The sequence below is a fragment of the Solea senegalensis genome, linkage group LG4 (assembly GCF_019176455.1).
Source record: "Solea senegalensis isolate Sse05_10M linkage group LG4, IFAPA_SoseM_1, whole genome shotgun sequence".
Lineage (NCBI taxonomy): Eukaryota > Metazoa > Chordata > Actinopteri > Pleuronectiformes > Soleidae > Solea > Solea senegalensis.
In genome coordinates this window covers 14839587-14866458 of record NC_058024.1, presented here as the reverse complement: position 1 = coordinate 14866458, position 26872 = coordinate 14839587, and the positions used below count along the sequence as shown (strand labels likewise).

The following is a 26872-nucleotide window of genomic DNA, read 5'->3' as shown; positions in this document are numbered from 1 at the left end:
TGTACGGTACATGCTTCAAAGGATTGCAACCAACGGCTCAACACCCACAAGTTCACAACCCAGCCTACCTAGATATTATCAACATGAATTTGATAAAGGGTGGGGCTTGACAGGTATTTAAAAAAAAAATCCATCTGTGCCGAGTTACCTGTCAGAGGTGCTCAGTACCAGCCAGATTGCATTTTACTGAGAGGGACAGAGAGAGAGAAAGCGCTGGAAGAATGACGGAAGAAGTTAAAATGTCTTGTGAGTATGGCACTTTGCGTTTGTATTTTTCCTGTAAAGGTAAATTGGTTAGTAAATGCAATTACCAAAGGTGTTGACTTGTTGAAGCAGGTTTTCTGCAACAAAAATACGTGTGGGTATTACATTACATTACATTACATTACATTACATGTCATTTAGCAGACGCTTTTATCCAAAGCGACTTACAAAAGTGAGTACAAAAGTATGCAACTATACTACTACTTTTAACTTTACTCAGAGTAAAAGTGTTTTATATCTACATGCAGCATATAAAACATTTGGGAAGAAATGCAAACCAACCGTTGTGGAGTGGGTGGGGTAACTGTAGATAAATAATCTGTTTCGAACAGCAAAGTATTTCAACACAAAATCACCAAAATAATTTTTTTAGGAGGTTCCAAAGCCAAAAGAACCCATACTGCTATCAAATAACACATTTCTTGTTTGAGCATTACAAACACATGTTGTTTGAGTTAGACTCAATGAAGGTTTGCTTATATATAGCTCTTAGTCACATCATTCCAGTCCAAATACCAATGATCACAGAATATGACAGACATAAAAACAACAAAGCTGGTGGTATTTATTTGGTAAGAGAAGATAATCATCAGCATCATATACAGTGGCACCCACAGGGACATCATTGATGCTCACAGATGAAGCCGTCTCTCTTCTCATTATCATGTGCTTTGGACAAAAATTAAGTAAAAGTAAAAGTACAGCTTTCAAAAATGACTTAGACGAATGTACCAGTGCACAAAAATACCACTCTGCTGCAGTAATGTGAGTAAATATAATTTGTTACTTTCCACCTCTGACTGGGGGACCTGCAAATGAGAGTAACTGCACTGTTAACACGTACACAATACATTATACATTATAATAATCACATTATTATACACATTTGCGTTTTTATATACTTTTTGTATATATATGTATATATAAACGGCATTTATGGGCCTACAGTAATTGTTACTGTCCTTTCACACTGCTACTGCCGTCATGTTGATGCAACGACGAATTTCCTCATCATAGGATTAATTATCTTATATTAGAGTCTGTGCACACATTCCCTGAAGATCAACAATATAATTATGACTGTCATAACTAACCCAAAACCAAAATATTCAATACTTATAAGGAGTCTGTGTCCAAGTTTGATTTTATTGTTTCATTTATTTACTTGCTACAGAGGTCTGACATGTGTTCTGGTTGTCATCCAAAGATGCTTAGATAAGACAATTGTGTCCTTAAATGGCCCTTTTCTGTCTTGTCATGTTGACACACATATTCCTTCATTACATAATTGTAGGTTGGTGCCAATTTACATTATGGTGTGTTTATTTATTCTCACCGTCCTCCCACTTCATACCACACCCTGCCTGAGAGTTTCAAGCCAACGCGGTGACATTGCTTGGATGAATTATTGACGGCCACACCCTCAACTAAACTTTCTAAAAATGACCCACAACTTGCTCAGCACCAGGATGGTCTCTGAATGTCATTATTTCCAAGTCCAAATGTATCTGAGGAGAGTTTTCTGGTCAAAAAGCATCCAGACATCAAGTTAAATTACAGTGGGTTAAGATGGGACATTTACTATTTTTTTCATTGTGTGGTAATAAGAACTCTCAACTCACAGCATGAGGGTTCTTCATTCAGGTTCACATGATGTCCTCGAGTCTTTCTGCTTTACTCCAGCTTCCTCCCACATTCACAAGACAGGCACATTGGGTTTAGGTTAATGGGAAGCTCTATATAGAACTCATTGCCCTGTCTCTCTCTCGTTCCCCTTGATCTGTTGAACCACAATCGTTCTCCTGTCCTGACTTGGCTGGTTGACACACATATTTCTTCATTACATCACCTCACATTGGTGCCATTTTGCACAGTGTTTATTTATTCTCACCGTCCTCCCACTCTGCACCAAGCCCTGCCCGAGAGTTTGGCTACATTACGAGCCAGCACAGTGACTCACTTGCTGAGCCAGTTTGCTAAGGTGCTTTGAGGTCACCTCGCCTTTTTTATCCACGACTTCCTCAGCACCAGAATTGTATCCATTTAGAATACAGCCCTAAATGGAATGGCGTTTTTTGTACCCGTTGATGGACGTCGTATTACTTTGTTGGCAAAGAAGGATAAAATCTATATAAAGTAAACATTTTCAGCTGAAACATTTTGTTCAGCATGTATTTCTTTTGCAAGATAGATGTGCCAATGCCGTGTATAAAACAAACATATCCTCCTCTACAGCAACCACGCCCACTTTAATCTGAAAATCCTCTGAGGCACACCCAAACTTTGAATCATGACTCGGATCAACACATGAGCCTACTATCAATAATTCCCAAATATTATTGTTTTCCTGTGACACAAAAATTGAGTGCTAATTAATAAAAAGTCCTCTTTATTTCAGAACCTGCATATCTTTCGTCATTACAGCTGGGCTCCATTGTAACACTCGAAAGATTTCGCTTCACAACAAAAGTGCTCAATTATCCATCAACATAAATAACAATTTAGGATTAAAATGAACACATTAACATCAAGTGCAAATACTATAATCACACACCAATCCCAGTTGACACTGGATGAGATTAATGAGGACACACCTGGATTGATTGCTCACCCTTTCACAGTGTCAAAATACATTTCTACAGAAAAGTCTGCATGTGAGAAAAGTTAAAGTTTGGAAAGTTAAAATTGTATCTGACTTAAAGGTATTGTAATAAATGAACAATGGGAACAGTTATCAGTCATTTATGTCAATGTATTTGTTGATTGGAAACATTGTCCACGCTTGATGTCTCTCTTCTTCGAGAGATTTACTATGCTTAATTTTTTTCCTCACAGTTTTTAAGGAAGTGGAGCTCAAGATCGAGAGCAACAACGCTAAACACCGCACCAATGAAATCACAAACAAGGAGCTGATCGTGAGACGAGGCGAACCCTTCACTGTGTTCCTTAAACTGACAGAATCTTTCCACGCTGACCGTCACCCGCTCACAGTTGTTGCACTGACTGGTCAGTCATCAAAAGTTATGTGATTTAGTAAAACAATAACTGCCAGCTCTTTTGACTACAGGGGTACTAATGTCCTTTTTTTGGTTAGCTACTGTTCATTCAAATGATGTGTGTACTTGTACTGAAATAATCTGTTGTTAACTTGAATTTCCTGGAAATATCAACAGTAGAGAGACAATTATCAAAAGTAAACAGAGGGTGAAGGTCACCGTTGCCAACATATGGTACTAAAATTAAGCACATTAAAGGAGTAATGTTTAATGAATCATGTATGAGGGTAGTATTTTTGAAAAAATTGTGCTTCCCAACCTCAGTTTCCCCTGAGTCGAGAAATATCTTCACTCTTTTTTTTGTTACGTGCCCACCAGCTTGAAACTGCAACGCTAATTCCGCACTTTTTAGACCCACTACAGTGTTCAGTGTGTACATCTTTGCTAACAGTAATGCTAACAGGACCAAGTGTAATAAATAACAAAGTGAAGTACAGATATGTGAATTTTGTAATTAAGTAGTAGAAGTAACCTACACACATGCTCTGGATGGTTGTGGTATGGATGTATCGACGTATTTACCCATGAGTGCTTGGCTCCCTCCTCCTGTCTCCAGGTGTTCAGCCGTGTGAAGAACGTGGGACAATTTCGTACTTTGGTATCCCAGACAATGTGCAGCGTTCAACATCAGCAAAGGCGGTGTGGAAGATAAAGCTTAAAAAGGAGTCCTACCCAAAAAAGGGCATCTTGCATCTGGCCATTACTCCAGCAGCTGACACTCCCATAGGAGAATTTATACTGACCATAAAATACAAGGACGAAGAAACATTGCTGGCAATAGCCACAGTGCTTTTTAACCCCTGGTGTGCTGGTAGGTTTATCACGTTCTTAAAAAGTTTAATTTATGCAAAGTAAATAAACAGTTCTATACCATTCACCTGCATCTGTATTATCCCCCTGTCTTTGAAGATGACTCAGTGTTTCTCCCTCTTGAGGAGGAAAGACAGGAGTATGTCATGAATGAACAGGGGATCATCTACAGAGGAAGTGCAATGTACCACTTTCCGCTTTCCTGGGACTTTGGACAGGTATGCCTGGACTGCTGAACTTAACATTTGTTGCATTATCCACAGATAAAGGCCACACAATGATCAGTGACGCTGATTCTTAAAGTCAAAGAGTTGTTCCTCTTCACACATTATACACTGTATGTTAGAAAGTAGTGGCTGAAAACATGTGAGGAAAACTGTGGAATAAAGAATTACGGAGTAAAAAATCTTTGAATCGTTAACCTCCATGACACACAGGAGCCACAACTCCTCTTCAAACCCTGTCACGATGTATATCGACAGTTTGTCTGTTTGCTAAAAGAGCAATGTTTCTGTTCAGTTTGAAGACGACATGGTGAGGATTTGTATGAAGATATTGGACCGCAGCGTCAAACACATTGAAGACCCAGCTGCCGATCGTGGCGATCGTTGTGATCCTATCTACGTCAGTCGTGTGGTCAGCGCCATGGTAATTGTTTTTTAATTATAGCAGAACTTTGAAAGTGCTCATGAATGTGCTATCAGTATATTTGTCTTATTTGTGTGACAGAATGAAAAGCAAAGGAATTAAAAACGTGTGTATTTCCAGATCAACTCTACAGATGACTCGGGCGTCCTGGAAGGAAGCTGGGGTTCTTCATTTGAGGGCGGTTTCTCACCCTCTCACTGGAATGGCAGCCATGCCATCCTTAAGGGATGGTTTAATAGAGACTGCCACCCAGTCAAGTATGGCCAGTGCTGGGTGTTTGCTGGTGTAATGTGTTCAGGTAACGAAAAACCACAAAACAGAACGTAATATTATGCTAAAAAAATATCTAAGCAATTATAAATGATCATTAATTGTGCTTAACACAGCTTAACACAGAGACCACTTCTAAATGTGGTCTGAATGATCATATCTCAGAAATCATCATTGGAGCATTCTTTGCTTAAAGGTGTCCACTTGTGATTGCAGACATTGAATTTAACTTTTATACCTCCAATCCACACCAGTGACAACTGTGGCTGTGAGAAATTGCTTTCTGGTTGTCCATCCATCTGTCCCCATTCTTGTGAACATATTTTTCTGTAGCCACTAACCTTTATGCTGAGATGGCTAATGGTAAGCTAATCAAAACACTGTTCCAAAATACACTATATGGACAAAGGTATTCGGACACCTGACCCTTCCACCAACGGTGACTGTAATGCTTTATTCAAATACACATACAGTACTTTAATATGGAGTTGGTCTGCCTTTTGCTGCTATAACAGCCTCCAACGTATTGGAGTGTTTCTATGCGACTTTGTGTCCATTCATTCTATAGAGAATTGATGAGGTCAGGCACTGATGTTGGACGAAAAGGCCTGGCTCACAATCTCTGTTCCAGTTAATCCCAAAGGGGCTCTGTGTGGGCCCGTCAAGTTCTTCCACACCAAACTTTATAGTTCTTAATTTGTGCATTGGGGCACAGTCGTGTTGGAATAAAAACAAACCAATTGTATTGATGTCTGCTTGCTCTTGCTTATTGCTGTAAGAAACTGCCAAATGGTCTGTCCATACTGCAATGACTCCAAACTTGCTGTTCTGTTACAGTGATGCGTCTTCTGGGCATCCCCTGCCGCGTTGTCACCAACTTCGAGTCGGCCCATGACACCAACAAGAACCTGATCATCGACACATACCACGCCGACTATGGTGTTGCAGAGAAAGATTCCCCTGACAGTGTTTGGTGAGACCATACAACATCTGTTATACACACATCTCTCATGTGCCAGGTCACATCTCATCGGCTCAGTGAATTTTATTATACATATAGTAAGTTGAAGAGAATCAGGCCTCAGGTAAAAGTCATTTGGCATTGCCTAAAACGTCTTGGTCGTTGTGAGCAGTGGCAGGCTGTTGATTTGGTTGCTCAGTTTGGTGTGTCATGGCTTGCGTTACAGACCAGGCAAGTAAATCACTTTAATCTTTATGCCAGATTACAGAAAATAGGCCATTTATCATCTCAGAGCTTCATAACCACAGCTATTTCAAAAGTGAATTATTTTGCCAGGACGATGCCAAGGTATTTATTGGTTAGGTGTGGTGACTCGTAAGAAAGAGCGACTAGAAGAAAGACTACAATCTAATTCAATCCAACTTTCAATAAAAATCAACATGGTTGTCCATTTTGGAGGACAGCTTTAGTGTTGATCAATTTCTCATCTACAATGGTGCTTTTGAGTGTCTTGACTTGCTACGCACCCTAAATGCTCTGTTGTGTTTCAGGAATTTCCATGTGTGGGTGGAGGGGTGGATGAAACGTCCAGACCTGGCAGAAAATGGGAAATATGATGGCTGGCAAGTTGTGGATCCAACACCACAGGAGGCGAGCAACGGTAAACACTCTGTTGTTTCTTTTCTTTTCATTTAAACTGAGACACATTTTCCTCCTTATTCTGATGACCTTGTTTCTGCTCCTAAATGCTGACCTCAATCTGCACTATGTATATTGGAATATTTCCACTCCACACCTATAGCAATGCAGCTCAGTGACATTGTTTTGCCTCCTGTGATATTACTGCAATTCGGATTACTTGTGAGCTTTCTGTATGGGGTTTGCATCTCCCTGTGTGAGCATGGGTTTTCTCTGGGTACTACAGTTTCCTCTGTTAGACCAAAAATCATCATCGCCATTTTCAGCTGGATCTTTTTTTTTATTGTCATTGCACAACAGATTTGCGAGGTCAGATGGGTGGGTTGATCAGATCATTTGTTTTTCCTTTTTGTGTAGGCTTGTACTGCTGTGGTCCAGCCTCAGTCAAGGCCATACGGAATGGATTTGTTGACCTTAAATATGATGCCCCGTTTGTCTACGCTGAAGTTAATGCAGACTGTATTGACTGGCTGGTCAGTGAGCAGATAACCACATGAATATGATACTTAAATATGGGTGTAATAATCCTGAAACTGAAGTTAAACAAAACCTCCATACAAATGTCCCATGTGTGTCACTATACAAGACAACAGATTACTTTGTTATTACAGAACTTGTTTTTCATTCCATAATAATCACTACAAACTCTTCCATTCCATGTATTTTAATATTACATATGTTGTCATGGGGCTATTTAAGTTGGCAGTGAAATAACTTTTTAAGAGGATTTTAGTAGTGTTAGTAGGACCACTTTAGGATGACATTTAGTCATGAATTAAAACATATTCCAAGTTAATCTGATTTTTTTTTTAGGTCAAAGCTGACGGATCAAAAAAACAGATCTTCTCTGATACCAAAAGAGTTGGCGCTGCCCTGGTCACCAAGTGTGTCGGCAGCAACAAGAAGAAATACATCACAAAGAAATACAAGTTCAAAGAGGGTGAGTTCACTTCAGGTGTTCATACTGTACAGGAGCAGGTTTGAGAACTGCTGCTGTATGAGGTCAGAGATATTTACAAAGATATTAACAAAGTCAGAGATTTTAATAAAGGTGACTAACTGAATAAAGGTGACTAAGCGAATCTGTGCTCATAGGATCAAAGAAGGAGAGAGCTGCCTTCAAGTACGCCGTCCTCGAGTTAGAGGAGGGTGACGAGGTTGAGGAGGACAGTGAGGATGATGATACCTCTGGAGGTACAGATGAAGAAACCCCAGATGTCATTATTCCACCATCCCCATTGACCATGCGATTTGAAGAGGTACATCACAGAAGCTTGAATATGTTTGAGCTCCCTTTTTTATTTGACTGTAATAAATGTCATTTCCTTTTTCTTCATCCAGGGTCATTTTGGGTTGCTTTAGGTGTATTTGTTTTTTTTGTTTTTATTGTGACGTGGCCAGATTTTCACCCTTCATATTTCTACAGATGCAACAACATACGTCGGGAGCTGATGGTTATAAGACAGGCACACACAGTCTCACATGATGTGATGCTAAGATACAAATATTTCACATGACATGTAGTGTCGGCACAAATATGTGTGGGTTCATGCTATGATAAGGGGGTTAGCACTGCACTAATGCTGAATGGTACTACCTGTCAATCACACAGTGTCCATACCCCAGTACATGCTGTGTTTTACTGTTTACTTAGCTCTAAATTGGACCAAAATGTTCTGTTGTCTTTTACTCTTACATTTTGGAGTAACCAGGACAAATACTGGTCTTCTGATTCTGAATTTACCAAATGGGCAACATGCTGTATCGATGAAGACCTGAAATTCGTGACCGAGACATACACTCATCAGGAAAATGTTAACTGTGGTGTGAATGTGGATCATATTGTCATCATCTTGTCTCCTTCCCAATTGAGATTTTGTCCTTGATCATCTCAAGTTTCCATGGGCTGTTTATAGTGCTGGTCTGGATCACACATAATTTGAATGGCTGACACCCTTGTAAGTGGGAAAGGTCAGTGAAAGACTTAACATACAGTCAATTTCCTTCCACATCTCTCAGGTAGCCAAGCCGAAGAACGGTGAGGATGTGAACCTGAGGTTGGTGCTCCACAGCGAGAGCAGTTTTGCCAGGCCACTGTCGATCGCGATCAGTGTTCAGGTCATGAGACACAATGGTACACCAGCTGTGAACCTCCAGAAGGACGTAAAGGAAGAGACACTGCAGCCTGGGAAAGGTAACTCTTCTTTTGCATACTAGGGGTTACAAGGGTTAAAAATGTAATGTAAAGTAAACCTCTTAAATCTCTTCCTATGTCTCTTCTAGATCTCACCATTCCTATCCTGATTCCGTTCTTGGCCTACCACAAACCGATGTTGGAGGGTGAAAGCATGAAGGTTTCAGCTATGGTCACAGACCTGAAAGAGCCAGGCAATGTTTACCTGGCTGAAGACGACATTGTCCTGATCGAACCTCCCATCATCATCCAAGTGGTAAAAAAATCAAACTGTTTATATCCTGATATATCACTAACAGTGATGTCGCTTGAGGCAGAATTATCAATGGCAGGTCAGTAGGTTAGTGGTGGTGTGTAACCAAGCCAGATGTCTGCCAAGCAGCAAAGTTGGAGACCAGTTCGACACCAGGCTGAAACCAAATGTTGAGGATTTGTTGCACATTGTTGCAGTCTTGTGAGGACTTTCTGGCATGTTTTATAGTATTTTCAAGGCAATGAGCGAAAACCATGAGCTTTCCCTAAGCCTAACCAGGTGCTGGTTGTGCCTAAGCTTTATTTTGGCAATTTTTCTTGGGTAGTTGTGTAGTGTTGTTTAGGTGGCTGAGTGTATGTGTTATGATGTTTGTGTTCCAGGATTCCAGTGAGGTCAAATTCCACAAAAATGTAAAAGTGGCCGTCATTTTCAAGAACCCAGCAAACGAGATACTGACGGACTGCAAACTGACTCTGTCAGGGAGTGGACTATTAAGAGACGAGACCATAACCAAGTAAGTGTGTGTGTTACATGACATTCATGTAACAAAGTGTTTATTCTAAAACTATTAATCAACTCGACGCATACAGTATGACCTTAATCGTCATGATACTTACAGGCTTCCAGACCTTCCTCCTAAATGCCAGTTTCGTATCGGAGTCCACTTCATTCCCTACAGGAAGGGAAAGAAGACTCTCCTGGTCGACTTGGACTGCAAGACCTTCAGAGACATCAAGGGCACCTGCACTGTCAACGTCACTGACTAGACATCAGTGTCGCTGAGCAACAATCTGAAACAAAACATCAATTGCATAGCTTTCTTTCTTTAATGATCACATTTGAAACTATTTAGTTTACGTTGGGGATACGTGCATGCAAAATCTCTTTATTCAGCTTTGATTCTTGGGCTCACGATTTGATTGAAAATCTGCAAATGTTCCCATTCCACTGCATTAGACAAAGAAAAAAATCTTATCCAAGTGCTATCTATGCGAGCTGTTAAATCCAAAACGTGATCAAATGGCTACCATCATTGAATTAGTTTCTCTGTGCCTCTTTGCTAGTGGTCACTGATGGCACCACAACTCTGCCACTCCATCTACAGCTTTTATGACTGTAACATGCCAAGACATTACAGGAATTATAAATTGATTCTTTGGAATTTAAGACTCAATTATGACTCCATGAAAATACATGTGAATCCAAATAATGTGAATCGCTTTTTTAGTTTAGTTCAGTGTTGAGTTTTGAAATGCACCTGCATATGGTTTGACGACTTCAGAAACCTTACAACTTATGCATGCATATGAACTCGTACGTGGTGCATATAACTGACACGTGTTCATAAAAAGTCATCAATTAAATCAAAACAGCCCTGTCATCCTCTTCACTGATCTTACCCCAGCTTCTCAGACCACAGCGAGCTCTGCTGGACACACAGTGTAGTGCAGTTGCAGTCAGAATTTGAACTGATCTCCATTCTCCACAATAGAAACCAAACCGCTTGTGCTCTATCTCTCTTGTGGTGCATTTAGGGCTGTTGAAAATGTGAGCTTTTCTCTCAGCTTTTTGGTGGTATATTGTAGTTTCTAACGAGATTGACTTCATTGTTCAACGGATCTGTGTTTATTCATTTTTAACATTTTATTTTATGATGCTGGGGGTTCTCTTTTTTTAACTCATCACTGTGTGGGTCTTTCCCCTTTGAAAAACCTCTTTAATTCTGTTGTATTGAGTACTACCAGGGATGGTATTGGAAATTAGCAACTACAGGGATGTGAATGATGGCTAGGTCTCTATGATTGTATGTCTCTATAAAATGAGTGTGAATGTAATCGTAATAAAATATCAAAAAAATAAATAAAACTGGGGACTGCTGCATTTAAACTACAGTGAACAGTCATTTGTTTGTTTTTCTTCACTCACATGTTTGCGTTGAGCAGAGGACATTGCAATGTCTGCTGTGTCACAGTTTTGTAGCCATATTCTATCCTATTTGGAAAAAAACAATCAAAAAAATACTGTAAGTCATCATAACACTTTATACCAGAGGTTAATATAATGTCATAATAGAAACATGGCACACAACATCAATAAACACAGCACATATATTGATGTTTTTTTTAATATTAAAAATATTGCCATTACTATTGAGACATATTATTATATCTTGAAAAGTCATTTAACATTGATAGGTTGAGATTATTGACAGATGTGCGCATTTCTAAACCCATGTATGTATGTATGTGTGTGTGTGTGTGTGGGGAGGGGGGGGTTACATACAAATTTGACCAAGACCATGTCCATTCTCTGCTTCCCAAAGTGAAGAAAGTTCATGATTGCGCTGAGAACAGTGACAGTCTTCTGTTTCTCTGGAAGAGAACAGAAGGCCTGTGATTATCAAAGAACTGGTTACAAGTAAATGTTAATTACTATTAGCATTATTAATAGTATTTTAACAATATGAAAAAAAGAGACATTTATTTACGTGGGGCTAGAAGGTCATTGAGTGAGAAATCCTAACCCGAAATAGCAGACAAGGTGGCAAAAGCAGCAACAGGACATAATAATATAGATTTAGCAATAAAATTAAGCAAAACAGAAATGAACAGCATCATTAAACATAAACTAAAGGAGAGATGGCAAAAACAATGGGAGGAGGAGAGGAAAGGAAGATGGTTTTACAGTATCCAAAGAAAAGTGGAAGCGGCTAGGCACACGGAAAGAAGCAGGCCATACGGGATTGAACAACACATTATTTCTCATCAATCAAACACAATACAGACAGATGCGATCACTGGGCAGGAGGAATCCATTCATCATGTTATAACACAATGTCAGAAATACCAAAGGGAGAGAGAAGTAATGATTAAAAAGTTGAGAGACATTGACAAGGAATTGGAGTTGGTAGATGTATTGCGGAAGAACCAGAGTGAGTGTTACAAGATATTACTTCAGTTTCTTAAAACCACAAAGTTGATTGGGAGGATATAGGATGTGTGTCTGTGTGTCTCCATACCAGATGGTGGCGGTAATGCACCAAATCGTTGTTCGTCTTCACGCAGGTGTTTTTCAATCAGCTGATGACCGCTGATTGCTTCCTCCTCCTCTTCTTATATAATCTTCCTCCAGCCAACAGTTCCGTGATGTTACTTTGAAGAGAAGCTGCACGAGCCGTGGAACGAGAAAATACGCGAAAAAGGCTGCTTAACTACTCAAACTGTTCCGGAAGGAGGGAACTTGTGGCGGTAATGCACCAACTGCACTAAAACCTCAAAAAATAAAGAGGGAACTTTAAAAAAAGAAGAGGAAAAAAAAAGAAAACCACCGCGATGTGACGTCAGACGCCGAAAAGGTGGTCGTGCATCAGCTCCTGTATAAAGATGCAGCAAGGCGCTCCAGGATGGCGTGTTCGACCTGGTCCAGAGTGGTGGCCCGTCCAGAATGGTGAGTAACTTTTGTCAAGTTATCTTAATTGTAGTGGTGGGCAAGTGAAGCCTGATGAAGCACTGAGGCTTTCCTAACAACGCTTCAGTGACGCTGACATCTGGTGGACAACTGACGCCATAACAACCTCCCAAGAGCACGACTGAAGCACTGACACTGAAAAGACTGCGTGGTCATTCAAGTGTTTTGTTCATTCATACTTGCTCATACTGTTAAACATCCCAGATTAAGCCAAAGAATAAATCTAAATGATATGAAAGGTTAAATATTGGTTAATTAATTAAGGTTTAAATTAAATTAGGTTAATTAAATGATTACAGTTTAATTAATTGAACTGTAATAGTATATACTTTTTGTGTTAAGTGTTTTACTCCAGTGTCCAGATAATTGTTTGTCATTGGAGGACTTGTATGGTTGAGGAGTAATGTTTATTCACAGAAGTAGACAGGCTATTTGTATTCATAGGTTTTTATTTATTTAGAATAGTATTTTTTACACTGTGGCAGGCTACAAGTAATTGTACATTTGGGAATGAAAAATCAAATTCAATAATGGAAACAGAATGTTGGCAATGAACTGAAATGGCTACTAACTCACTGTTCCACTCATGGTCATTACTGTTGAGTTTTTCACTGGAAAGACTTATTTGTTTTTTATGATAAATGTTTAAAAACATATTCAGGGTTATACATGTCTTTTATAATTCCAAACTTTTAATGTAGTCATTAAAATACAAACTTTTTTTTTAAAGGAACAACCTGTTCCTGCTCATGGAGACCTGGTCGGACCCGCCATATACAAAAGCCTGAGGCTGTCAAAAAAAAGGTGAGTGACACCTTCAGAGATAATTTACTTAATTCAAAATGTTATGACAATATAACATATTAATTAAATCACACATTTAAAACATTGTGTTTTTAAGGAGTGGCTTTATGAGGTGCTGACATTTCTATACTTAAATCTTAATCAACTTTATTCTACATCACTTGTGATTATGTTAATTTCTTTGTTTTCACTGTTAGAATAGAAATTGGCAGCAATGTTTTCACTGAAAGTCTTTATATCTCAAGCTGGGTGAACCATGTCTGTACCTCATACAAACACATTCTAGAACACCTTACCTAGTTATTTTACACCTGTAACAATATGAACTTGAACATTGTCAAGGCTGGAGACTAGACTCAAACATTTTTTTTGTCTTTTTTTTCCCCCCAGATTGATCTTCATGAAGATCGTCAAATAGTAGGTGTCATGATTTAATTCTGGGTGGCCGCTGTGTCCCCACTCTTTCTTGGCCGCTGTGCCTACATCTCTCTGCATTGTCCAACATGGCCACGTTCTTTCTATTCTCCTGCTTTCCATCTGTCAAATAGCTCAGGGTTGTACATGGAGCATTTGCCACAGGTTGGTTTTGTATGTTCCTGTCCACTTTATTGGGTGGTCTGAATTTGTAAGATGTAAATCTGGTCCTTGTTGGTTATATTTTTGTGGAACTGCTGAGAGTGATTTGAAAGAATGAAGTGACTGATGGAGTGTTTGAAATTCTCTCTCTGAATGAATGGGTTGTTTGTGACTGAGATGCCTGGATTGAATAGTTAAGATGGTCTGAGAATATGATTATGTTCAGCAGTTCACATTAAAGTAGATATGGTGTCTTGAAGGGCTTAGATGCTTGATATAATGCACTAACATTTCCTTTTCAGGTCTGTCTACAAAGGGTGAGTCCATATTTTTTTATTTCTTCTCTGGGGGCTACTGTCTTGGCCTCCATGTGTGCTAGGGTTTGCAGAGTAGGGGAATAAACAAAAGAAAATTTGTGTGTTGTGTTTCTTTGAAAGTGAAGGTACTTAGGTGTCGGCAACTGACTTGCTAGTCTAGCTGCTCACAGCTAACTACCGAATCACTGACAATTTACATGCAAAGGTAAGAACACGCCTCTGGATGGAGGCGTTTTCTTGCATTGCCCTTAACCACTTTTTCTTTCCAACTGTTCTTAGGACGGTAAGTCACACGCAGGCCGCGGGCCATCGCTCTTCCGGCCGCCGTGTCGATCTGTCCTGGCTCTTGTGCCTTTCCTCACTTCTAAAAGGGAAAACAAATATCAACTTGAACTGTTTTCTTTAGCACTAAAATACAGTGATGTTGGAGGACCAGATCTTAAATGGATGTTGGTGTACAGTTAAAGCTAGATTGTAGGAATACAATTAATGTTGTGCCTTGTACACTCTGTCACAAGGTTTAGACTTCTTGGCCGCTGTGCCTTTTTTTTTTTCTCTCTCTCTTTTCCATCGTGGCCATTAATCTACCGTTAGCCCTAGAACGTTAAAATAGATCCTGGTGATCTACAAACACAGTACCTGGCTTTGGATGGCAGCTGTGTCATTGCCTTTGTATTGCCATACGTCCCTTAATGCAAGTAGGCCATGATCGCTAACTGTGCCCGCGCCTTCATGGCTTACTTGTGTTATTGTACGTCTGGCCTTGCGCGTATAGTAATTTTACATAGACAAACATGGGTGCCTTCCGCGTCCATGCACAGTAAGTGAACTAACCTGTACTTTTCTTTTAGCATCAGTCAAGAGGAGCACCGACATCACTGCATGTCCATCCTAATTAGATTGCGTTTTAGTTAAGGTAAAATTTCAAATGTTAAGTGCAGTTTTTCTTTCGTGCTTGGCTGCTGTGCCATTACTATACCTGCTCTGACCTGAATCTTGATTCTTCATGGCCACTGTGTCATGACTGTACTTGTCTTGGTATTAATGCCAGTCTATAATTTCTGATCTGTTTTTCCTACTAAGTTTTCCAGTGCGTGTGTGTTGACTGACTTGGACTGACGTTTATCTGACCTTTGGACCAAGACTAACACACCAATTGACTTACTGCACCAGAAAGGTGAACAAAATTTACTAGACTACAAGCAAATTCAAATTCTTTCAAAAACAGGTAAATTTTTTACCTTTCAGGTAAGTATTAAAGGCCTTTGCCACATGATCTTTGTGGGTAAATCGTGTCCACTCAATTTGTAAAGTTAATTTGCCTCTAAACATTTACAATGCCTGACACAATGGCATTACAATAATCAAATGTTTTTGTTTTGCGTTACTGAGTGCAAAGGCCTTTATTTACACACTGACGCATGCCAAGACTGCCGTCATGGCATGTGTCACTGTCTCTCTTGCTGGTCTGTCCGTCTCCCTCTCTCTCTCGCTGGTCTGTCTGTCTCTCTCTCTCGCTGGTCTGTCTGTCCTGTGTGTCTTTCTGTCTCGTGTGTCCAGTCTCTGTCTCGTGTGTCTGGTCTCTGTCTGTCTTTCCTGTGTCGGATTTAGTCACTTTTTTAGTCTCAATTTAAATGGATGATTTTAAAGTTGATTAGTCTTGAGGCGTCTGATTTCTGCAGGAAATTGTGGTACCTTATTGTTAAATGGCTTTAATTTAAAAATGTAATTTTGGTCTTGAATCTCAGTTGTCATAGTTGCAACTTGGACTGTTGACAAACGTGGAAGCTGATGAATCATGTAGTAAATGCATCAAAGTTTACTGTAGCTTGTCTAAAGTTCTTTCAAAGTGCTGTAAAAATGTAGTAATTGATTATGACGAGCTATACCAGGTCTTCCTTTATTCTCAACTGGTAATTGCTTTGATAAGATAACTGGTTCCTGATTTGATTATGAACCTAAACTTTTGATTTGTATGCAAGTGTAGTCACATTAGATTGTAGGTGTTATTCAGCCCATGGATAATGTTATGACACACTTTTAATATCCATTTAATTCTTAAATTTTACGCACTGCCATCAGCCTTTGTAGTCGCTAACTGAAATCGCATTCAATATTTATGCTGACTTGTCTCACTCTGCCAAGTTTATTTCCCTCTAAAGGAGTTGAACCTTTTCATGTTCATAGTCTTTTTGCACATCATGTTGGGAGGCCTCCCAGCAGGGGATTTTTAGCTTCCCCTGCAAAACTATGCGTTACTCGCTTTAGGGATGCAGAGCTATCCTGCATAGTTTCTTTCATAAATTAGATTGTAGGTTACAGGATTAGAGCGCGTTTATTTTCTTTAGGATGACACAAACCTGGCAGAGAGACAACTCGGATTATTTAAGTGAAAGTTGCGCCAAATGTTTGAACTTTTTATCTTTCAATAAGCTTTGAAATAAAACCTTTATTCTGTGGGCTGAATTCAGACAGAAATCAGACAGAATTTGGTTTCATGTTAAAGACTGTTGTGCAAGTACCCTCTTGTAGCAGAAGTGAGCAGCTGCAGCTTTTTAATTTATTTTTCATTATTTGATTTGTTTCTTGGATTGACTTGGTGTCCGGAGCTTTGTGGTTAACAATGATCATGTAAACGTGTAAACACAAGTGGACTTTGCCTCTTCTTTGCGAAGCTGGCAGCTGCTTGAAATGGTAAGACTTTACGGCTTGCCCAAAGTGAGGGTTTAAGCAGAAGACCTTTTTGTGGCGAGGCTACAGAATCAGAAGGAACGTTTGTCTGGGCAACTGGGAGATTTACAGTTTTTCATGCAGCCAACCAAGCCATTGGGGTTAGCATCATCCCAAATGGCTGGCAAAGAATGCTTGTAACTGTCAGTGTAGGACAGGAAAGGCAGGTATAGGTTAGGGAGGGCATCTATCGGTGAGCTCTGACTGGATGTCAAACTTGACCCGGTGAGCTACCTGAAGATTTGTCATTTGTTAGCTACTTTCTTTTTTTCTTGTGACTTATCAAATTCTTCCTTGTTTTGAAGAGATGAAGACCGCAGCACATTCCTGGATCAGAAGGCTCCATTTTGGACACCAGGACCTGGAGAAGTCCCGTCCTGGATGGCTGTGGTGTTGACCTAGTCCAAGATGACCCGACCCTTCTATGACGACGACTTCACCCAAGATGAACCGACCTTTTCCACGGGATGTCTTCAGGTACGTTCTTTCCGATGGTAGTCAATATGTTTAATCCATGTTTACTAAAGTGTGCTGACTCTTATTTATTTTTTTGCTAGATGTTGGACCTTGCCAAACTGTACACATGCCTTTAAATGGACTTTAACCCCCCCTGATCCACAACAACACATGACAAAACACCATACATGTGATGCATCGCCACACTAGACATTGAAAACGTGTCGCCTTCTTTATTTCAAGTAAAACTTTTGTTCTTAACTTTATTGTTGATTGTATTTTTTCAGTAATCCTGTGATGAGTGTTATTTTAACAAGTTAGTGCTTTGAACATAAAGATGTGGAATTCTTTTAAAACGAATTGCACTGATCTGTTACTGGCACCTTTTGACACTGCTCCAAGTGTTCGGTTGATCTTAACCACAAAACTCAAACCCTATATGGATATGTACAAGGTTTTAAAGGGAATATAATAAATTGGACTCTAAAGCAGGGAATGCTACAGTGGATGGTGATGCTGCTACTTGCCCCCATCTCACAACTTCCTTACTTCTAGCCGCTAACACTAAATATGGTATAAAATATGTATAAAAATATGCCACTGATCATTAGACTACTTTGCTTTAAAATGCCTTCTTTTAACTACAGATGTATTTTTACTACTTTATTTCATCTGGCTTTTCATTTTATCTTTTCATTCTGTCTTTACCATTTTATGCTTAAAGGTTTTATTTTTCTACTATGGAAAGCACTTTGTAGAGTTGTTTTGAAAAGTGCTATTCAAATAGTTATTTGAACAGTGTTGCAGTACCATTAACACCAGCAGCAATATGAGCAGCCACACATGCAATGCTAATATTTATGTGTGATGAATCACAGCCAGATAACGCTTCACACATTAGTGCAGGAAAATATTCAGCAGTTAAATAAAACACCAAAGTGTGAGGCGCACAAGATGTTTCCCAAAGTAAAGATCAGACTTGGGACAACCGAGCGGTAGACAAAGAAGTCAGTGGCGTGTTGCTAGCAAACAAAAAACAGTTGACAGTTGACGATTTATTTAGTAAATCATAGGCCTTCCGATAATGTTCGACACATACTACTGACTACGACATTCAAAGGTCCTACACTTTCCATTGCACTCGAACGCAGCGTCAGAATGAAGCGAAACTGATACGGAAAAGGAAGGACGGAAGGAGCTCATGCACACCACCGCCCCCACTGTACCCCCACTGTCCCCGCACTGAAGTTACCAGAAGCAGTCGGCAAATTCCGCAGCCTCCAACACGAGTCCCCGCAGACAGCAGAGGTATACGGCGTGAGTCTCAACCAGTCAGGAGTGTCAGTGTAGTGACGGCGAGTACACAGAGGGGAAAATATAGCTTCAGTTACCAGGAGTCTCGTTGACGTTTCTACCGTTTGTGTTTTGAAGAGGAGGGGATTCCTCTAGCGGGTTGTTTTGTTCACACACTGACCGAGCAGCCGGTAAGAGTGTAAAGAGAGTTTAGCTTCATAGCGTTAGCACCGCTAGCCCCGGTTAGCCTGTCGCTGAACTAGCTTTAGCACATTGCAGCATTCGAAATGCTACTCGAATTAGCACAGCGTAGCTAGCCAGCCAACTCGGCTAGTAACCGGTAAAAGGAGCGTCGGTTAAACGTTTATTTCATAACCAAACTCAAATATATGGCTGTAATCACTCATTGTCTTTTTTAACTAAAGAAATTATTCAAAAAACCAAAACTGTCACAAATGATAACCGGTTTGAGGAAGTAAGCAGCTCGGTTACCAGGCTCAGTAGTCAAGCTAACCACCTTTTAATGGTCTCCTCAACTACCACCATCATCACTACTACTACTTCTTCTAGTGTCCTGTTCAAAACACTTAATGTCGAGGTGTAGTAGAAGACACAGTGGGTGTGATCAGGGGTCATTGTATAGTAGTTTAAGAGATCTCACTGTACAGGATTTACAGTTAGGGGATGCAACTGGCCATTAGTTGCCCTGCGTGTTAATCGCCACAAACATAGTGAATGATGCCCTCTGTACCATTTTTTTGTTCAGAACAAACTCAGATGGAGAGTATGCAAGTGTTTTTTCACTGACATCTACTCAACAGTACAGAAGCAACCCAGAGAAAGCGCTCGGGAATTTGTGTGTGGATCACCACTTAATTCTAATTTCATTCAAGTCGAACCTTTACATTTTGGATTATGCTACTCAAAGGCAAATACAGACACACGTGTATCTGTATTCAGCAGAGGTGACAACATGCTTTGTGGACCAATTAATAGAAGTCCACATTTGCAAGGGCACATATTTGTGTGAAGAAAAGGCCTTTCTGTGAACAGTAGATCACACTGGGCCTGCAAATAGTTGTTTGCATGTAAAATGCTCATGTTAATAGTGTGGATATTTATTCCGCCAGACTTCATAATGAAGACATACACAAATGTCTTCTCTCTTTCAGTTTACTGTAATAGAGGAGCAAGGAAACCAGAACATGTTCACATTTAAGAATCTGATGGGCTTATATCAGGTCTTTAGGTCAGAGTATGTGTCTGTATCCATGTGCTGCATTATTTTCCAGCACAGATCGGATGGTTACCAGTGAGTCTTCTTTTCATGTGACAGCTAAACAGAAGAGATGCCTCACAAACAGAAATCGCAGAAGTCCTGGATGGAGGTGAAACATCAAGGAAATGACTGTTTCAAGAGGGGCCAGTATGGAGAGGCCATCAATTTTTACAGTGAGGCCATCAAAGAGCTGGAGAAATCTAGTAAGTATTAACTGTTACCTCTGGATCCACAGTGAGAAATTTTGACTATAAACACAATGTAATGCACACCATAGAAGAAGAGCGTAATTACAGCAGCAAGCAGAATCAATGACAATATAATAATAATAATAATAATAGATTATAATTTATATGAAGGCTAATATCATATCATATATTAATTTAAGTGGACAATATTGTGATTCCAGTCACACCTTTTAACAAGTTGAATTCTTAACACATTCCTATGTACTATACTTAAGTTATGAGCTGTACCTCACATAAGTAATATCTGACTGAATGTACGATGTAAAAGAACTACCTGAAAACAAGTGAGACACTGGCTAATAAAGATCTAACATCCTTTTTTTTTTAAATGTTCAAATCCCAAATCAAATGTATCTATTTAGCATCTTGCAATTTTAAGGCATATACGGTTAAAGCCATATATATGTGTATGTATGTATATATATACATTTTTGTATATACATAATTGCTTACAATTCCTCAACAGTTAATGAAATATTTTTGTCAATCCATCAAATTTAAACCAAGAGTCTAAACTTTAATCTCATCTTGATTGTTTAATTTCAAATTCATTGTGGTGGTGCACTGAGGAAAAATTACAAAATGTTTGTCTTTGTTCAAAATATGGCCTTAACTGTACCTCAATTTTCTACAGTTACTGGCCTTTTGTTTTTTGTTGTTTTTTTGCATGTGAGTAGGTTCATGACGTCATGCTCCCCCTAACCACATTGTCTTATTTCTTGTAAAGGTAAAAAGAATCCAGAGGATTTGGCCATTTTGTACACAAATCGTGCAGCCAGCAACTTGAAGAGTGGACATTGTGGGGAGTGTGTGAAAGACTGCAACATGTAAGTGTTTACATTTGGACTTTGGTTATCCGTGATTTTCTGTTTTCATGGTGTTTTGTTGCTTTATTTTTTTGCTTACTATGAAACGATCATTGTTAAAAAATAGTCTGACTAATGTGATTCTTATAACTTGTATAATTTGTAATATGAACATGTTTTGCTTCAGATCTCTGGAGTTGTATCCATTTAATGTGAAGTCTCTGCTTCGCCGTGCTGCTGCCCATGAAGCTTTAGAGCGATACAGACAGGCATATGTGGACTACAAGACTGCGCTGCAGATTGACTGCAACATAACAGCCGCTCATGAGGGAACCAACAGGTACTTGGTCTGCAAGCCAACTCAGTGGAAATTCTGTGTTCATGTCACAAATCAGACTGGTAAGAAAAAAGGGTGAAGGGGTCTGAGAGTGCCACAAATGAATCCACATCTAGGTTTGTCATTGATGGACTAACTCAAACCATCGTAAAGTTTGCTGCCAGATTTCATGTTAAAAACACTGCAAATTTTTATATAGTTAATAGTTTTCAAACATACATTAAAAATTTAACCAGCTAGTCCGTGTCTTGGTGGTCATGAGCATAACATAATGAAAACAAGGCTTGTATGGTGCAATATAATGTGTATGGTAGGGCTGGGCTGCTGATTACCTGATGGACAAGGTCCTGATTCAATGCAAACTTCTGATTTGATTTAACAGCCAACCTTAAAAACTTGTTCAAGTTCAAAATGAAATTAGAAAATTTAAGTAATTACCAAGTTTTCCAGCAGAGGGCGCATTGAGGTGGTCTGCATCCATTCCCTCAATATACATCAGTTTTAACGTAAGGTGTTGGTTTCCTGTCACCAATACACTATGCAATCTAATTTAAAATCATAATGACTATTTTAAGCCAGAGAGAGTGTGCCACATGGACACATAATAAGACATTTCTCTTTCTCTATTCTTTAACAGAATGACAAAAGCGCTCACAGAGGCCGACGGCCCCTTGTGGAGAGAAAAGCTTCCTCCCATCCCCATGGTTCCTCTGTCTGTTAGAGAGAAACTGACCCAGCAAACTGCAGCCAACACTGTCAAACCAAACCCAGCACCACAGCAGAACAACATCAGTGAACCCAAACAGAACGGTAAGGACATAGCTTTTCAAAAGAACAGAGAGCTATCAGGGTTTTTTTTTTTAAAAATCTGAAATGACCGACATTTATCATGATAATTATCGATATCAAAAGATTGGAATATGTTGTCGTGATAACTCTCTCCCACATGGTCCAACCCTAATCACGTTGTTCTCCCTTTTTGTCAGCTCCCAGTGGTAAAGACCTAAAGAGAGCGCAGGCCCTGAAAGAGGAAGGCAACGGTCTGGTGAAGAAAGGAGAGCATAAGAAGGCTATAGAAAAATACAGCCAGAGCCTCAAGTACAATCCCACTGAGGTCACCACCTACACCAACCGGTGGGTGTGCTCTTAAGTCTTAACACATATATGTATATTCTTTTGTGATTTGTTTTTATATATATATATATATATATATATATATATATATATATATATATATATATATATATATATATATATATATACATACATATACATATATATATATATATATATATACATATACATATATATATATATATATATATATGTGTGTGTGTGTGTATGTATATATATGTGTGTGTGTGTATATATATATATATATATATATATATATATATATAGATATGTATATATATTAAAAGAGCCTTTAACTGTTGAGTTGGAATTGTTCTTCAGGTCTGACTGAAGTTTGACATGCAGTAGTAGCTCAGATCCCAGTTGCATTATCAGGTTCCAAAATTCAATTGTTTGCCACCCCAGTAGTACCAGTGTTCATTCCAGGGCCAATCCCAGCTGACACAGTGTGATAGGCGGGGTCCACCCTGGGCAGTTCACCAGTCCATCGCAGTGCAAACATAGAGATGACCAGCTGCTCATTTGTCATAAGCAGACGGCATTCCTATGGAAACTTAAACTCACTCAGGGCTCTGAACAGCCACTGATGTAATTCTGAGGCACACAGGAGTGTAAAGTCACATCCTTTAGATTTTCAAGGTCTAATCTTTAAGTCACATTTTGATCTGGTAATTTATTGGTATTGAAAAACTATTAATTCATGGATAATCTTACATACAGCCCCTTATATATGTATAATTCACATTTTCCTTTTTTCTGCAGGGCACTATGTTACCTGTCAGTGAAGCAGTACAGAGATGCAGTCAGAGACTGTGATGAGGCTCTGAAGATTGACAGCAGCAACATCAAGGCTCTCTACAGGAGGGCTCAGGCTCATAAAGAACTTAAAGTGAGTGCTTCAATCCTCATCGCTGCTCTTCAATTTCTATTCTCACCCAGGGCAATCAGATGTTAAGTTTCAGGAGAGCCTGTCTGGAGGTTTTAAATATAATGACAAAATAAAAGAATTTCCTGCTGTGATAAATGTTCGTATTTCCCGTGAGAGCTTCTCCTCAACACTATTCATCTGTTTGCCAAGTACTCAGCTCCACACAGTGCAACTCTCAAGTCTTGTTTGAAAGTTTGAGTTCAACCCTTCAGACCTTCAACCTTATTCAGTTGTAAACTTAAGATTCTACTTGTTGTTCCTGCAGGACACGAAAGCCTGTGTGGACGACCTGAGTAGTCTGCTCAAAGTGGAACCAAATAACTCTGCAGCCCTAAAAATGCTGCAGGAAGTGCAGAGGAAGAAGTGAGGATGCATCAGGGAGTCTGGAGACAGCGGTAAGGATCTGTCACTGCACTGTGAGGAGTGAGGAGGATGTATTGGTGGCTTTGTAGTCAGATGGCGTCAAAGTGTGCAAGCGGTGACACGATTCAGTCACTTTAAGTCACATTAAGACACTTCTGGAAAATGTAGCCCTGGTCGATGGGTGGAACTAATGGACGAGTGCCTTGTTCAGCCTTGGGAATGTTAAAGTTTAAATGACACACATCATAACTGATAATAAACCTCAACTAATATTGTTTGTGAAGCTTAAATGCAGTAGATCATTGAGCGTCATGTGATGCCTCTGCTTGGCGATACAATCTTTGTTATTGACCTTAAGTGGTGCATATGACAAATGATCTCAACTCACGGATTGTTTTCTTTTTTTTTGCAATTGTTTATCAACAGCATAACACCGGTTCATCACAGAATGTAACATTAACGTACAATCGCCTGTGCACAATCGTAAACAATTGGGTCACATGAGCTTCCCTTTGCTGAAGACGACATCCCAAATCCATACCATACTATGCTATTCTTTTTGGCCTAAATGTAGGGTTGGGTTTCTCTACTAAATAACTGAATCAAGTTCATTCTCATTTCCAAGGCCCTGATTTAATTTGATATGGATTCATTTAGAAATATTTCAGTTTCTAACTAATTCTGCTTAGTCATAAAACCTAAGCATCAGCACTAACACTGGGGTATAGAAACAACTTCTTCACTCAAATAACATTGCAACAAAACAGCTGCCTGTAACATTAGTGTTATCTGGGTGGATCTAATATACTTTGAAGGTGTGAAACATAGTATGAGGTAATGTTGGATTCTCCATGAAACTACAAAGAGGCCTCGAAATTCACTTGAAAGCTGATGAAAATTGAGTGTAACAATAAATAAAAAAGACTTGCCCAAAGTTTGAGACATTCAGATGTGACGGAACAAAAGACGACACTGGTTTGAAAAAAAAAAAAAAGGATGGACAGTAAACAACTCTAAGTCACCATACTGATTGAATTCCATTAAATCGTCATATTACATTCAACAGAATAAATGTTTTGAGAATCTGAAAATTTAAGAATAACTCCAGTTATTTACTGAATATGAAACTGATGTTCCAATCTAGGTGCTTGTTTCTATGTAAATATAACTCATGGGTTGTATTTTAACACAGGTGATCATTAAGGTTTGGTCTTTGAATAACAAGTAAACAAGCTTCTTTTTTTTCTCCACGCCACATGCTGTTCTACACTCAGGTCACTCACTGATTTATGCTGCAGTTCCGAGGTTTGAGCTCATGAGCGTTCTTTATCAGTTGGTTGATATTTGAACCTGTTCAGACCTGCTAATTAAACATGCATCCTGAGTGATTAATGGAGAACCTGGAAATGATGATGTTCTCTAACGTCTCGTTTTGTCCACCAACCAAAATTATTCAATTTGAATGATTTCTTCGTTATATTGAGCAAAGAAACCAGAAAATATTCACATTAAAGAAGCTAAACAAAGCTTGTTTTAATTATTAAAAAACCAAAACACTATAGTTGCTGATTAATTTAGTATTATTATTTAATAACACTCCCAATCTGCCCTGTCCCCATCCTCAGATAGGTTTTTAATTAGCACCTGTATGTTGATGTTGCCCAGCTCCAACACACCTGATTCAAATGGTCATCAAGCCTGTTAACGAGCCATTCATTTGAATCAGGTGTGTTGGAGCTAGGTAGTGGTTCCCGAAGACCAGGATTGGGAAACACTGATTTAATTGCAGTCCCGTTTGCCGTGAGTTTTTTTCTGTACAGTCAGACTCGTATAAATACATCAGTTTGTTCTTGTTGGAATAGACGTGTGCATTTGAATATGGGACAGTGGAAGTGAGGTTTTATCATGTGTGGTGACAGGATGCATTTTAATGCCAGGTGTGACCAATCATACTTTATCCTCATGCAGGTTTCTAGGTCTCTATGGGGCCTTTGTATTCATGCTGCATTCAGGTCACATGATGTGGAGTGAAGAGATGTTTTTGACTTGTGAGCAATCGCATCATGGTTGTGTGTAGAGTTAATTGGGGGGGGGGGACAACGTTCAGAGGTTTTACAAGTGCACTTTGATATTAGTGACTGACATCTTCAAAGTCCCTTATGAAGTGAGTGCAGCATCAAATTCCCAGTGTCATCCCCCACACAGGGAGGGTTGGGTACTTTGAAATGTGTTCTGCCTTTCTTTCAGTACTTAACTATTAAAATAAACATTTTAATTGTGTAAAAAGTCAAAACTTCAATATTTGAACATTAATAATTAAGCAATTAGTACGAGATTCAATTCTCATAAATTGGCAGTGAGTGCAGTACCCAACCCTTCATACTAGAGAGGCGTCATCCTAAACTACTGTTGGATTAAACATGAAGTGTTCTTACCTTCTGTCAGGTGTCCGTACTGACACATGTCTGTTTACTTCCTTTAGGATCAAAGTGTCAGTTTGATTGTCTGACTGAAAGACAAACGTGAACCAAGTGAAACAGTCCTCAGGACGGGTCTTCATATCATGTGTGTCGTGTTTTTCTGTTTCCTGTTATTTCACTGATTATGAAAGTTTGCATGCTACTCTGGATTCAGTCTCTACAGTATATAAGCGTACGAGCCTAGGAACGTTGTTGAAACTTACCCGTTTATTCACGCCGCACAGGTGAATCAAGAAGCCAGACACTCTTCACACCTGAGCATCTTTATACTGTCTCACCTTTTCTGTTCCTGTAACTTGTTTGTATTGGTTGTTCCTCATTAAACTGAATCTTAAAATGCTGGGGTTTTTTGGGGTGTTTTCTTAATCCTAACAATTTCACGTTACTATTCAAGTGCACAGTCTACAGTGTTGACTTGGAAAAAAGACTGGTAACAAATGGGAACAGCTAACCTGGCTCTAATATGCACCAGTGTGACTCTACTTAACTTATTTTCAG

General features: G+C 39.3%; 2 protein-coding genes and 1 long non-coding RNA gene across 8 annotated transcripts; all 3 read left to right on the top strand.

Annotated features, from left to right (window-relative positions):
* Positions 1-127: 127 nt before the first annotated feature.
* On the top strand, positions 128-11058 carry tgm8 (transglutaminase 8). Its single transcript, XM_044022970.1, has 15 exons — positions 128-246; positions 3100-3270; positions 3877-4131; positions 4230-4348; positions 4650-4778; positions 4899-5076; positions 5886-6021; positions 6561-6670; positions 7066-7181; positions 7522-7648; positions 7804-7967; positions 8728-8902; positions 8992-9158; positions 9536-9669; positions 9775-11058. Exons 1-15 carry the CDS (start codon positions 222-224, stop codon positions 9920-9922), a joined length of 2154 nt encoding a protein of 717 aa, XP_043878905.1. The 5' UTR covers positions 128-221; the 3' UTR covers positions 9923-11058.
* A 6191-nt stretch (positions 11059-17249) lies between these two features.
* On the top strand, positions 17250-17627 carry LOC122768665. The gene is made up of 3 exons (XR_006360342.1): positions 17250-17275; positions 17356-17527; positions 17608-17627. It is a non-coding gene; the product is annotated as an uncharacterized LOC122768665 (long non-coding RNA).
* Positions 17628-18676: 1049 nt separating this feature from the next.
* Positions 18677-26714, top strand: tomm34 (translocase of outer mitochondrial membrane 34). Of its 6 annotated transcripts, XR_006360357.1 has the most exons (10): positions 18677-18990; positions 20136-20281; positions 21054-21153; positions 21320-21472; positions 22107-22279; positions 22456-22603; positions 23366-23492; positions 23797-23926; positions 25169-25199; positions 26377-26714. XR_006360357.1 is itself a non-coding variant. In XM_044025020.1 (9 exons), the coding sequence occupies exons 2-8, from the start codon at positions 20149-20151 to the stop codon at positions 23896-23898; spliced, it is 936 nt and encodes a 311-aa protein (XP_043880955.1). In that variant the 5' UTR covers positions 18677-18990; positions 20136-20148; the 3' UTR covers positions 23899-23926; positions 25169-25343. The 6 variants fall into 6 exon arrangements, 4 of the variants coding, with proteins under 4 accessions (XP_043880955.1, XP_043880954.1, XP_043880952.1 ...); XM_044025020.1 differs by lacking the exon at positions 26377-26714 and having other exon boundaries at positions 25169-25343; XR_006360356.1 differs by having other exon boundaries at positions 18678-18990; positions 23797-25199.
* The last annotated feature ends 158 nt before the right edge of the window (positions 26715-26872 follow it).